Genomic DNA, 13,257 nt, shown 5'->3' on the forward strand with positions numbered 1-13,257 from the left:
TATTTCTAACACATATAATACTGCAATTGGGCCTCAGACTAGGGCAGCCACAGGGAAAGCCAGAGACAAAAGATATGAATTTCTTTTTTGTTTCCTTTCTTAATTTTATCTTACTTTTTATATTTTCTCGGACCTAAAATTCTAAACAATTTTACTCCATATAAGTTTTGCCTTTAACCATATTTGACTGAAATATCTTTTTATTTATAAAGCATTCAACTCTTTCGTAATATACAGTAACAAAATATGTGTATTCTGACAACTGCTGGTGCCATCTCAAAATTGAATTCAAGATCCACCTAAATAGGGGCTTCCCTGGTGGCGCAGTGGTTGAGAATCTGCCTACCAATGCAGGGGACACGGGTTCGAGCCCTGGTCTGGGAAGATCCCACATGCCGCGGAGCAACTGGGCCCGTGAGCCACAATTACTGAGCCTGCGCATCTGGAGCCTGTGCTCCGCAACAAGAGAGGCCACAATAGTGAGAGGCCCGCGCACAGCGATGAAGAGTGGCCCCCACTTGCCACAACTAGAGAAAGCCCTCGCACAGAAACGAAGACCCAACACAACCATAAATAAATAAAATTTAAAAAAAAAAAAAAAAGATCCACCTAAATAAAGCATGAAGAAGAAGAAAACATCACACACACGTGTGTGTGTGTGTATATGTATGTATTGATATAGTTTGTTAGGGTAAATTGATCCTCATTTAAATCTACAATGAGTCATGACTTGAAACACATGACATTTTGTAAATGGTTAAAATATTTTTTACATTCCAACATGTAAGCTGCAGCAAAGACCTATTCTCACTTTCTCCTAATCCTTTTAAGGAGATTAGAAAAAATGACTAGTTGAAAAACTCAAGTAATTGAACATTTTTTTTACCTTTAATGTTACTATGACAGCTTCTGGATATGTCAACCCAACCATGTGATAGGATTTTCTGTACATTCTGAAAAAGAAAAATAAGTGTATATGTAAAAATCAGTTACTCAAAGTTTTCAGCTATTTCTTAAGAACAAAGAAAAAATTACCTTTGATGTGTTTACCTTGTATCATGTCACAGTCTCCCTTTGTGGCAACAATGATAACTATTGTCACCGCTTATTAAGCATCTACAATGTGACAGATGCAAATAGTACATTTGCATCACAACCAAAAAGTCAGTGTGATTTTAGATTCTATGTGAAGAGGTCTTTCCCTAAACGTCATCTTATTAAAAACAGAGACTGTCCTTTGCACGGGCAGCAACAACACCTTTTAGCATGCCACCACATGCATGACAGCACAGTAGTCTTGTTTTGTGTCTATTTGTGTTCCAAAATTCTCAGTCTGGAAGCTGAATGTCATGGAAATGTTTCCTTGATAGGTTTTCTTTTCCACAAAGTAAAAATTATAGGAGGGAATATGCACTATCATCAGAATTTACAGAGCCTTTTTTTTAAGTTAAAAATATTGGAGGAGAACATATTGACAAAAATTGCTTAAGTTTGTTCAAGTTGTCATTTAATATTATTTAATAAAGATTATCCAGAAAGAACAGGGTGTTTCTATTTTTATAATAGCATCAATAACAAAAATATTTTTTTATTAATCAGTAATTTGTTGGAGTTTTCCAGCTTCCAATAGACAATCAAGATGACTTAAACCAAATATAAGAAACTCCTCCATTGATTCATGCAAAAATAGAATCAACATGATACCCTAATGGGTAGAAATAGCAATAGGTTTCTAATCAGGACTGAAAGGAACATGGCTCCTCCACAAAGTCCTGTGAAGAAAGAATTTAACTGATTATTAATCATGTCCCTTAATTTTTATATTGTTAGTCCACAAGCAAGCTGCATTCCTAGGCTATACTGAAGTAAACTCTCTTCCCAAGATGCCTGGACAAAACCATAATTTAATGATTATATCTTTAATTTATATTGGGGGTCAATATAAGAAATATAAGAACATAAGAAAATATTCAGCATCTTTTATAAAACCACTATGGGAGATACTAACCTTTTGATTCAATGTACCTTATATTAAAAATCCTTAAGATATTACTCAGTTTCTATGTACAAGCTATCATTTTTTTCAAGATAATAAAAGCCAAGTAATTCTTCATGTTTTCCTTTTTAATCTTCACTTCTTGGAAGCTCAGAATTAAAATATTGTATTTACTTACATAGAGACTAAACTTCCTTGATAAAGTATCTTCCCATTTTATTACAGAGACCTTGTTACTTTATTTCCATGTTCCCATTTTATGTTTATCTTAAATGATGTTAAATAATTTTTAGGTGTGGCAATCAGTTATCATAAAAATTTATCCTTACCCTCTATCTCAATTGGAAGATTTCTTATAAGAAAAATACCTGTGTTAATTACTCCACTGAGATAGGTATAATTATTCTAATAATGCAGGGCAAGGAAACTATTTAATCACACTACAAAAGACCCAGAAAATAATTGCTGTCAGTAATGATATTTAGTTCCTTTTTTTTTCTTTTTTTTTTTTCAGGAAACAGTCTTTTCTATTTTTTGAATCATTACTAAAAAATGGAAGTATGGGGGAAATGGAAGGATGATGGGCGAGGAAATAAAAAGGGCAGGAATAAGGAACCTTAAAAATTAAATAACTAAATCAGTGTGACTTCATGGCACAAAAGGCAGTATGATGGAGCAAAGAGCACACATGCTTTGGATCGCAGGTTAGCCAATCACTAGTGTGACCTCTGGAAAGCTATTTAATGTCAGTCATCTGTAAAATGAGGATAATTACATGCTTTTTATGAAGAGTAAATGATATAAAGGCCTAGCATAATATTATAAGTACTTGATACAAGAAAGCCGTTATTATCAGTGTTACTGTTCTCATCAATACCATTGGCTCCAATTCTGACGTTCTTCAAGGCTCTTTGGACTCAGTGAGAACTTTGATGTTTCTTAGACTTGTAGCAGGTTGAGAAATGAATATCCCTGTATATTCTCATTATATGGAATGTAAAGAAAGACAAGGAAGAAGATTACTCATCCAAGGAGAAGGAGAAACTTCCCCATTATCATTTTCTAACCCTATAATTGGGAATAGCATATTAGGATGAAAACTTAGAAATAGAAAATTAGGATGGAAAATTAGGACTACTCATTCTGGAATCAAATGAATGTGGGAGAAACCTTAATACAGTGGCCTCACACTTGAGTAAATAGTCACTATATTACAAGTTGCTGAAAAAGAATAATGGATTTCCTGTTCTCCTATAGGTGGTTGAAGTCCAGCTGGAAATACGGTAGATTATTCTCGGAAGGTTTTTACTACAGTTACAAAATATAATTCAAAACCTTAAAAAAAACCCACTATCTTATGCCAGACACAGTACTAAGCAAGAGACTATTCAGTGAAGAACAAGAAAAATTTCATGGGGTTAATTCAGTGGCAAAGAGGGACAATAAATAAGAAATAATATATGATTAAAAACAGCACTAAATGCTATGAGGTAAACCACTGGTTGGGATAGAGAAAGTGATGAACAGTATAGAGAGTAACCAGGAAAGGCCTCTGGAAAGATAGAAAGGGCTAGCCAGAGTGAAGGGTGGGGAAAATCATTTCTGATAGAGGGAATAGCAGGATTACTGGTCCCAAGGGAAGCAAGAGTTTAGGGATATTCATGGAGTTGAAATCACACTAGTAAAGATATTCAGGTAAGGGTGGAGTAGCATTAGATGAGTCTAGAAGGTAAGGGGGCCTAGTCATGCAAAGCCATGATACAGAAGTTGCCTTTAATACCAAGTGTAATGGTATATCAAGCGAAATGGTAAAAACAATCAGATGGTTTTAAGCTTAAGAATGACAGGAACTAATTTATATTTTAAAAATCACTACAGAATGACTTGTTTGGAGAGGGCAAGTGAGGAAGAGTTGAAAGCTATTGTCATATTTCTGATGGCAGGTGACAAAGGCTCAGTTTGGGGTTGCAGGAGTGGAGTTGAGAAAGTGAATAGGCTCAGGATACACCGGGGTAAGCAAATTGCCTGGACTTGCTGAGGTATTGATTCTTGGGAGGGGCTGCTTGAGAGAAGACTCAAAAAGACTTTCTAAGTTTCAAGACTGAAGATGATTGTTTTTGAAAATTCAGGATAAACATATCTCACTCTGTTTACACACTTACTAATGGGGATTCAAAAGTAATTTAAAAATTTCATTTCCATGTGTTTTTAGCACATTAATTTCTTTAAGACTGCTTGCTAATTTAGTTACCTTAAGTACGTTTTGATATTTCTGTGTAGCATATAAAAAAACTGAAAGTTTAACGTGTCAATATATTTCACAGAATTTGTCTTGATTTTTCTATTTAATGGGAATGGAAATTTAGTTGGTTTACTTTAATAATTTACATTTCTTTTCAGTTTGCCAAGTTCTGCAATATTTTCTTAAACAAAAAAGACAAAATATACATTCCTTCATTAAAGCAAACATGCACTCTTTTTTCTCTGATTCTCTCACTGACTTTCTGAACAATGATTTAGATGTTTTCGAATTTATATTAAGGAAAATCAATAATGTCATACACTTGCCTAAGTTGTTTTAAAAAATAGGAACATAATTACAAAAATTATTTCTCTCCAGCCCTCTCTACCTCTCTGTTTCAGATTTCTGGTCCCACCTGGCAGAGCTGGGAGCAGTTTATGCTCTAGGGGTGGGGGGGTTGTCATCTCACCTAACTCATCATGATTATAAGCTCATAATGGTTACTATGAGGGTTCTTTTATCAAAGCCAACTAGATATAGTCAAGAAGTAGTCAAAATAATTTGAATAATCACTGAGTGGTTGTTATTTTGGGTAATATAGTCATAAACCAAGATCCTAGATGCTTCATGTCTTATGGTTATAATACATCTTTAAATCACTTCGAATACTTCTTGCAATGCATTGTCATTTAGATTTTTAGAAACCCAAGAGTGCTTCTCATTGTTCTGTTAGAAGAAGAAAACGAAAGTTTATGAAGTTCATTAGAGGTAATGATTAGAGATGTCTGAAGATAAAAAATGATGTGGTCTCCCTTAAATTTAATTTTAGATACATTGATAAAAAATTTCTCTGTTCCTCGATTTTATTTGTTTCAAAAATGTTAAAATAACCTTTTTATGTATAATTTAATGTAATGTAATTGTTTTTTAATCCACGGGATTTCTAAGAACTAGTTTTCAACATTGTCAGATATTAGATGTTATTTCAAGTCTTTTTGTAGTTTTAGTTCTGAAACATCTTGTTTCCAGACAGAAAAATAAGCTGTCCTCTTAAAGGCTAAAGAATTTAAATTGGGTCATATTAACATGTATTTCACTTTAGAAACTCTGGTGTTTCTAGGGGCCAGCAAGTGACAGAAATGCTTCAGTGACAGAAAGGTTGAAAAGTTCTTCAAGGAAAGTGGACATGAGAGAGCTTTCTTCCACAATGGTAAGAGAATGGTCTTTTCTTTTTAGTGCCAAGAAAAGGCCTGCTTGATTTTGGTATGTAGTATAGAACTTATTTTATTGGGTGTTACATTGTATTTGGGTAAAATTAGGTGTAAAGCATATAAATGTATTATTAGGTGTAAAGCATATAAATGTGTTTATAAATGTATTATAAACAGTTATTCACAAAAGTTCATCTGAGGAGAATGGTCATTCAAAAGCCTTTGCTTTTAGTCTTTATGTCAATTTAAATATAAATGAAAATAATAAATCCAGGACAAGATATTTTTGTTATAGGTAAATTCACCATAAAGTCCTAAATCTGTTCATTCCAATTATACTTATGATTACAGTTTTCCTCAATAAATAAAATACAGGACTCTCATAACTTTGACATAGTAAGTATATTTGCTGTCTTTTAAATTTTGTCTTGAGATACCAACAACTTCACTTACCTTTCCACAAAAATTCCAGCTTGAACAGCATGCACAATGCTCCGAAATCTTGGTTTTTCCTCAGATTTCTTTTTCATCATCCCCATTTTCCGTGTAAAGGTAGAAGCCAACCAGTCCCGGACTTCCAATGGGACCGAATCCGACTGAATGTCACTGAGCTCATCATCAGTATCCAGCAGTCTTCTACAAAAATTTATAGTGGTTAAAGTTTAGGAAAAAGTGAAGAAAAACTAATAACAAAACAAGCATGGCAATAGGATTTAAAGTATAGCAAGTCACTCTCTGATCATCTTTTAATATGAACTGTCTTAAAAAATGATTGGGTTAACATTTTGAAATCTCTGAATTTCTTAAATTGGTCATCTTCTGAGGGCAAAGACTAATGGACTTGAACATTTGAGCATTCCCAAACATTTAAGTACAATGATATGAGTCTGGAGATATCGGTTATATTAATATATTTATAATATATTAATATATAATAATATATTTTTCCAATAATAAATGAAACTAATATAAGATAGGGAAGAGAGTTCGTAAACAAAGGTCTACTAAAGGAAGCAACTGGAGTGGAAAGAAAAAGGGGAGTCAAAGCTATAAAGGTTGTCTTATATTTAATAAGCTTGTGTATATTTAGTACAGAAAGTACATGCTATTTGAATAAGGCCTTGGAGTTTACAGAAGTCATTCACATGTGTTATTTTATTTGATGGGTATCCCTAAATTTTAGGAAAATAATAACTTGAAAAATAAAGATGAAAACAAGTGGATTATTTTGAAAGCTAATTTTAGGTGATTTAGCCAGTGTCAGGTGGAAAAGTTAAAGCAAATGATGTCTTGAGGGTGGAGATCTGATGGGCTTAGAACTGCTGGCTGAGGAAATCAGCTGTGTGAGGAGGAAGTGACCAGGAGCTGAAAGCACTGCCCTGCCACTCTCCAGTATAAGCTCCAGGTAGATGATGTGGACAGGACTGACCAGTAACAATAGCTGCATTAAGGGTGGGCAGCTCCAGTGATCCAGAACTTCCTAAAGGTCTGAACTGGCAAGATAGTGTGAAAGGCTCCCCACAAAACACAAAAGGGGCTTTACAGAGCAATTGAGCTTTGCCTTCAGGAAGAATACAGGTCAGCTCTGCCCTTTGTTTGACTAGGTTTTTTCCTTGTTGGCGCACCAATTTAATAACTCAGAGCTATTTTTGGCGCACTTTAGCTTTGACCTTTGGGTGCCATTCGCGCTAGTAACTTTCTTTGCACAGAGTGAGGCCTAAGGATTATGAGCCGATGGAAGGAAGGTAGCCAGACATGACAGCGAGTGCTACAGCCTTCAGAACAAGTCACACATCATCTCCAGAGAGCAAAAACGACCAAAAAGAGACTCAAAAGATAATATGACTTCCTCTATATGCTACTGTTTATAAGCATATCGATGTCAGTCATTTGCCAATATTTATTTTTCATAGTACTAAATAAGTGTGAATGCATTTATGAAATGCCTTATGAAAAACTATATACAACTTAAGTGCTGGAGTTGTAAAATTATATTTATACATATGAAGATAAAAAAGATATACTTGGAAGTTAATATTGAAGCTGGGATGAAGTGAGAGAGTAGCATTGACATATATATACTACCAAGTGTAAAATGGAAGGCTAGTGGGAAGCTGTTGCATAGCACAGGGAGATCAGCTCGGTGATTTGTGTCCGACTAGAGGGGTGGGAGGGAGAAGCAAGAGGGAGCGGATATGGGGATATATGAATACGTATAGCTGATTCACTTTGTTTGTTGTACAGCAGAAACTGACACAGCATTGCAAAGCAATTATACTCCAATAAAGATATTAAGAAATATTGATGAATACTTACCCTAAATCATATTTAATTCTCATTTGGCTCTTACATTTGGACGACTTTCGTTTATAGTTAACACATGGACATTGTAATTCAAAGCAAAATATTTTTTTTCTACTTTTGACCATTTAAAATTAGATTCCTTAGCCAATTACGGCAAGTCACTACACTACATGGTTTGAAAATTTCAGGGCTTATGCCATTTCTATTATTCCTCATGCAGTGATCAAATAAAACCACAGAGCAGGACAGATGGAATGGGAATCATTGTGCTATAATCCTGTGATGTCACCATGCTCCAGGAATTCTACTGCTATCTTGTTTTATTAGCTACTCTAAGTACAATGACAGACACATAGTAATGGTTGTCAATTGCTCCTCTGCAAATCTGATGTGGATGACTTTAGGGCTATATGTCCTAAAATCATAAATCATCCATGACAGATCATCAAATATGACAAAATTAGCATATGAAAATGAGAGTTCATATAGGGATGTGGTACCCAGGAGTCTGGCAATCCCTTAGTCATGATGCATGATGTCATTTATTGAAAATGAAATAAGATATAGTTTCAGGGAAAAAAGAGTGATATAGATTAATTAATGAATATAGAAATAAAGGAGGAGAGTACATAAAGAGAAAAGCATGAAATATTCTATTGTATAACTAAAAAAGGAAATCTTGGAAAAACAAAAAATACCTCTGTGATGGTTAATTTTATACGTTCACATGGCTAGGTTATGATGCTTAGTTGTCTGGTCAAACACCAGTCTAGATGTTGCTGTGAAGGTATATTTTAGATGTGATTAACATTTAAATCAATAGACTGAGTAGAGCAGACTACCCTCCATAATGTGAGTGGGCCTGATCCAATCAATTAAAGGCCTTAAGCGGTAAGGCGGAGGTCCCCCAAAGAAGTAATCCTGCCTCCAGACTACTTTCAGACTCAAGATTGCAACATTTACTGCTGTCAGAATTTCCAGCCAGTGTCAGCCTCCTTTAAAGTATAAGTCAGACCATGTCAATGTCTAATTCATACAGCCCTATGTAGCTCACCACAAGCTATGTCTCTACCTTTATCTTTTAACAATTTCCACCTTATTCATTTTGCTTCAGCAATGCTGGCCTCCTTGGTATACTCAAACCTGCCAAGCTTGCTTCTGCTCAGGGTCTTTGCACTTGCCATTCCCTCTGCTTAGAATCTCTTTTTCAAGATGTGTGGATCATTTCCTCACTGCATTTAGGTAGAAAGGGCTTCCTTGACCCCGCTACTCAAAGAGTAAACACTTTTATTGTCTTTATCCTTCTATAGACTTCTTCTTAGCACTTACCACTGCTGATGTCATGCCATATGTTTATTAGTTTGTTCATTCATTTTATGATTTATCCACTAGACTGTAAAGACCTCAAGATCAGAGAGTCGGTCTGTTCTTGTGCACTGTTATATCACCAGCATGTGCAACAGTGCATGGCACAGAAATATTTACACTAAACTATTACAAGTGACTATCTTTGAGGAGTGGAGTGAGAATGGAGATGGTATAAGAAAGTTTAGTCTTTTAGAGTCCCATATTATTTGATTGATAAGGGCAGCAGCATCCTGGGAGTAGTTCACTATTGTTAATCATCTCTTCATTGCCTTTAGGTTAATTTGCCCTTGAACAATCTCTTTACAATTTTTGAGGCAAATTATAGGGAAATGTATATTTGACATGGAAAAGATATTAGAAATTTTTCTGGATTAAAGACTTAAATGTAAGACTGGATACTATAAAACTCCTAGAGGAAAACACAGGCAGAACATTTTTTGACATAAATTGCAGCAATATCTTTTTGTCTCCATCTCCTAGAGTATGGAAATAAACACACACACACACACACACAAACAAATGGGATCTAATTAAACTTAAAAGTTTTGCACGGCAAAGGAAACCATAAACAAAACAAAAAGACAACCTACAGAATGGCAGAAAATATTTGCAAATGATGTGACTGACAAGAGATTAATCTCCAAGATATACAAACAGCACATACAGCTCAATAAAAAGCAAAACAAAACAAAACAATCAAAAACTGGGCAGAAGATCTAAATAGACATTTCCGCAAAGAAGGCATATGGATGGCCAAAAGGCACATGAAAAGATGCTCAACATTACTAATTATTAGAGAAATGCAAATCAAAACTAAAGTGAGGTATGAGCTCACACCGGTCAGAATGGCCACCATCAAAAAGTCTGCAAATAATAAATGCTGGAGAAGGTGTGGAGAAAAAGGAACCCTCCTACACTGTTGGTGGGAATGTAAATTGATGCAGCCACTATTCAGAACAGTATGGAGGTTTTTTTAAAAACTAAAAATAGAGCTACCATATGATCCTGCAATCCCACTCCTGGGCATATATCTGGAGAAAACTGTAATTGGAAAAGATACCTACACCCCAATGTTCATTACAGCACTGTTTACAACAGCCAAGACATGGAAACAACCTAAGTGTCCATCAACAGATGAATGGATAAAAAAGATGTGGTATATTTATACAATGGAATATTACTCAGCTGTATAAAAGAACCTATAAGGGAAAAGAATCTGAAAAAAAAAAGATATATATGTATGTATTACTGAATCACTTTGTTGTACACCTGAAACTAAAACAACATTGTGTATCAACTATAGTTCCATAAAAAAGTGTAAAAAAAGAAAAGATATTAAACATTTCTAATAGCATTTTGAATTAATGGCCCAGGAAAGAAACATTTTTAAAATTGTATGCACTGTTTACATGCCTTCAACCAAGGACCTCAGTATCTCTGTTAAGTATCAGTTATCAGAACTAACTCTTTTAGGCTCATCTATCAAGTAGAGTATGGTAAGAAATTCCTAATAAAGACACAAATAATTTGTATCAAACTATTTAAGATAATTTTTCAAGTTTGGATAGAAGAAAGTTGAAAGGCAGGTAGATAAAACAAATTTAAATGAATTTAAAAAACACCTAATGGCACATATTTCTCCTCTCTCTCCCTTATTTATTTTCCCTTTCCCTGGCACCTGCCCTGTATACTGTTTCTTCTTCTGAGCACCAAAAGGAGCTCTTCAGATTTCATTTGACCATGCTAGATAGGGCAGGAATGAAAACTATAGTATAATATCAAATAGTAATCCTGGGCTTTTGTTAGAGAATTATCAGAAACAATGTTTCTATACATTTATCTAAGATGTGAAGATACCTAAATACTTATATAAGATTATGTCACATGTAAAACACGTGACTACATTCTGCCTTCATTTCATTTCTGACATAAATTTATGCAAGAAGCTTGATAAAATGAGATCTCAAATACTATAATGAATCTTGCTTCCAAAACATCCAACAGCTCAATTGCTCTTCATCCTAGGGTTGGATGGCAGGGTGAGCAGAATTGCTTACTCCATGAGGGCTCTTAAAAATTAAGACTTTGTGTTTAAGAAACTTACAACATGAAAAAAAATCATTGGTACATTTTCCTTGGGAATTCTTAAAATGCACTATACAGAAAAGAACGATAGGAGTATATGTGTAAAATGTTAACACTATGGACCTCTGAAAAATGCTTCAACTGGTGTTTGATGCAACTCTTTTTTTTTAGTCCCAATGGAGTCAATAAAGCAGAAAGTGAGGGGGTCCCTAAACGTAAGCTGTGGGTCGATGCAGGGCCGGCAAGCTGTGAAAACTGACCCTGCATCCAATCAGCGCAGTACTGATCTTTGGGAGCTATTTATACTCCAAATTTTCTCTTCAAATCAGATGACACAACTCCCAAAGGGCTTATATTTTGAACTAGAAAGTTTGTAGGAAAAGGGCATAAAGAAAGAGGCAGCCACAGAAGGAGAGGTCATGGGATTTTGACTCTTACAGTAATATCAGTGAGAATATTTCTGTCCACAGTAGACTCTTGGAAAATGGTTACACTCGTGTACCCACACAGTTATTTCCAGGCAATCGGTGCCCACATTTACACCTATTAAGTACTAAAATTCATCTGCCGGATGCATAATTGCCGGAAACTGGCTTCTCAAGTTTGAAATTTTCTTTTTCCTGCTTTATTATTCTTATAAAGGAACACACTTCAACAAGAAACTAACTCATTCAACTCTGCCTCTAATATCTGCTGGGCTCAGGGTAGGAGCACATTTCTCCGAAATACCACATTAAATATTTAAAAGTTATATATCAAGTGAACAAATAAGATATTTGTTCTATCCTTCTACCTTTTAATGTTTCATAAATGTCTGACAAGTTGTATTGGAATTGCGAATTCTCAGCTCTTTGTGTGACAGGGCTGGGCCAGTGGACTATGGCTGGCTCTCTGCACCTGCCTGCCTCCTGTTCAGGCCCTCACTATATGAGCAGGTGGACGCCATGGCCCCAGTACAATCTCCATCAACCCATCAGCCTTGAAAGCAGCTGCTTCTTGGCCACTCTTTAGGGGTGGAGGGGTGCACACACCAACAGTGTCCTGGGCCCCCTCACGAGGAAAGACCTAAGGAGGAGACCCATGAAGACTTAGGAGACAGGCTAGGAGACCTTTGGGTAGAGAACTCTGGGGTCTCAGTGCCCAGGATACGGGATGCTTACCTACTACGAACCAGGCAAGGAGCCAAGGTTTACTTCATTTAATCTTCCAAGCTTTACTTCATTCCTTCCTCACTATGTGGGAGACACAATTATTATCAGTACCCCTATTTTAGTGATGAATAAATTGACGCACAGATACCCTAAGTGATTTGCTCAAATCATATAACCAGAAGTGGCCATGCTATTTTTTGAACTCAAGTCTCTCTGATTTCAGGGTCTGAGTTTTTAACTGCTGAGCTATCCCTAACCTCAAATGTGTGTTTTGCTTACTAAGTGCCCAGACTACCTTCACACTGAAACAATAAAAAATATCAGTAATCATTATTCTCCATCCCATCTCTACCTTGAAATTCAGGGTTAAAAATAATTGATCTTAAAGGAGTTTGGTCCACCAGAGTTTTGGTTGGAGGAAGCTTAAATTTATTTTCCATGATTGGTATGCTGAATCATTTTCTCAGAGAGAAATGTATCTGGATGGTAGAATTTCACAGTACTTTGAAGTGCAATAAATTAAATGTCAGGATGGAAAGAGGTAATACATTTGAAAAGCCTTATCAACTTGTCAGTAACCTACTTCCTGAGTACTAAATACATTTGAATTAATTTTTCCAGGCCACCACCCATGCACTTTTATTTATTTATTATTTATTATTTGCCTTGTTTCAAAAGAGACATAAAATGGCAGGCTCACAGATTTATTTCAACATTTTTTTGTGGGTTTTCGGGGGGGGGCAGTTTTCTTTTTCTGCCTACCTGATAGCTTTTGTTCAATGTTTCCTTTGGTTTTATCAATCTTTTTCTTTTTAACTATGAGAAGATGAGTATTATATCTGAGCGACTGAAGACTGAACATTTGGGTAGATAAGTCAGTTATGCTGACCTTAGCTCAAT

General features: G+C 35.4%; 1 protein-coding gene across 6 annotated transcripts in view; it reads right to left on the reverse strand.

The window, feature by feature from the left end:
* Positions 1–13,257, reverse strand: part of PDE1A (phosphodiesterase 1A) — a gene marked incomplete at both ends in the record, with an annotated part of 354,419 nt that overhangs the window by 85,876 nt on the left and 255,286 nt on the right. For all 6 annotated transcript variants that reach the window (XM_082841417.1, XM_082841416.1, XM_082841414.1 and 3 more), the window contains 2 exons: positions 887–953; positions 5,903–6,085. In XM_082841417.1, the coding sequence (XP_082697543.1) occupies positions 887–953; positions 5,903–6,085 (250 nt within the window). The remainder of the gene's footprint in view (positions 1–886; positions 954–5,902; positions 6,086–13,257) is intronic.

This window comes from Leucopleurus acutus (genome assembly GCF_964270905.1).
Source record: "Leucopleurus acutus genome assembly, chromosome: 6".
Lineage (NCBI taxonomy): Eukaryota > Metazoa > Chordata > Mammalia > Artiodactyla > Delphinidae > Leucopleurus > Leucopleurus acutus.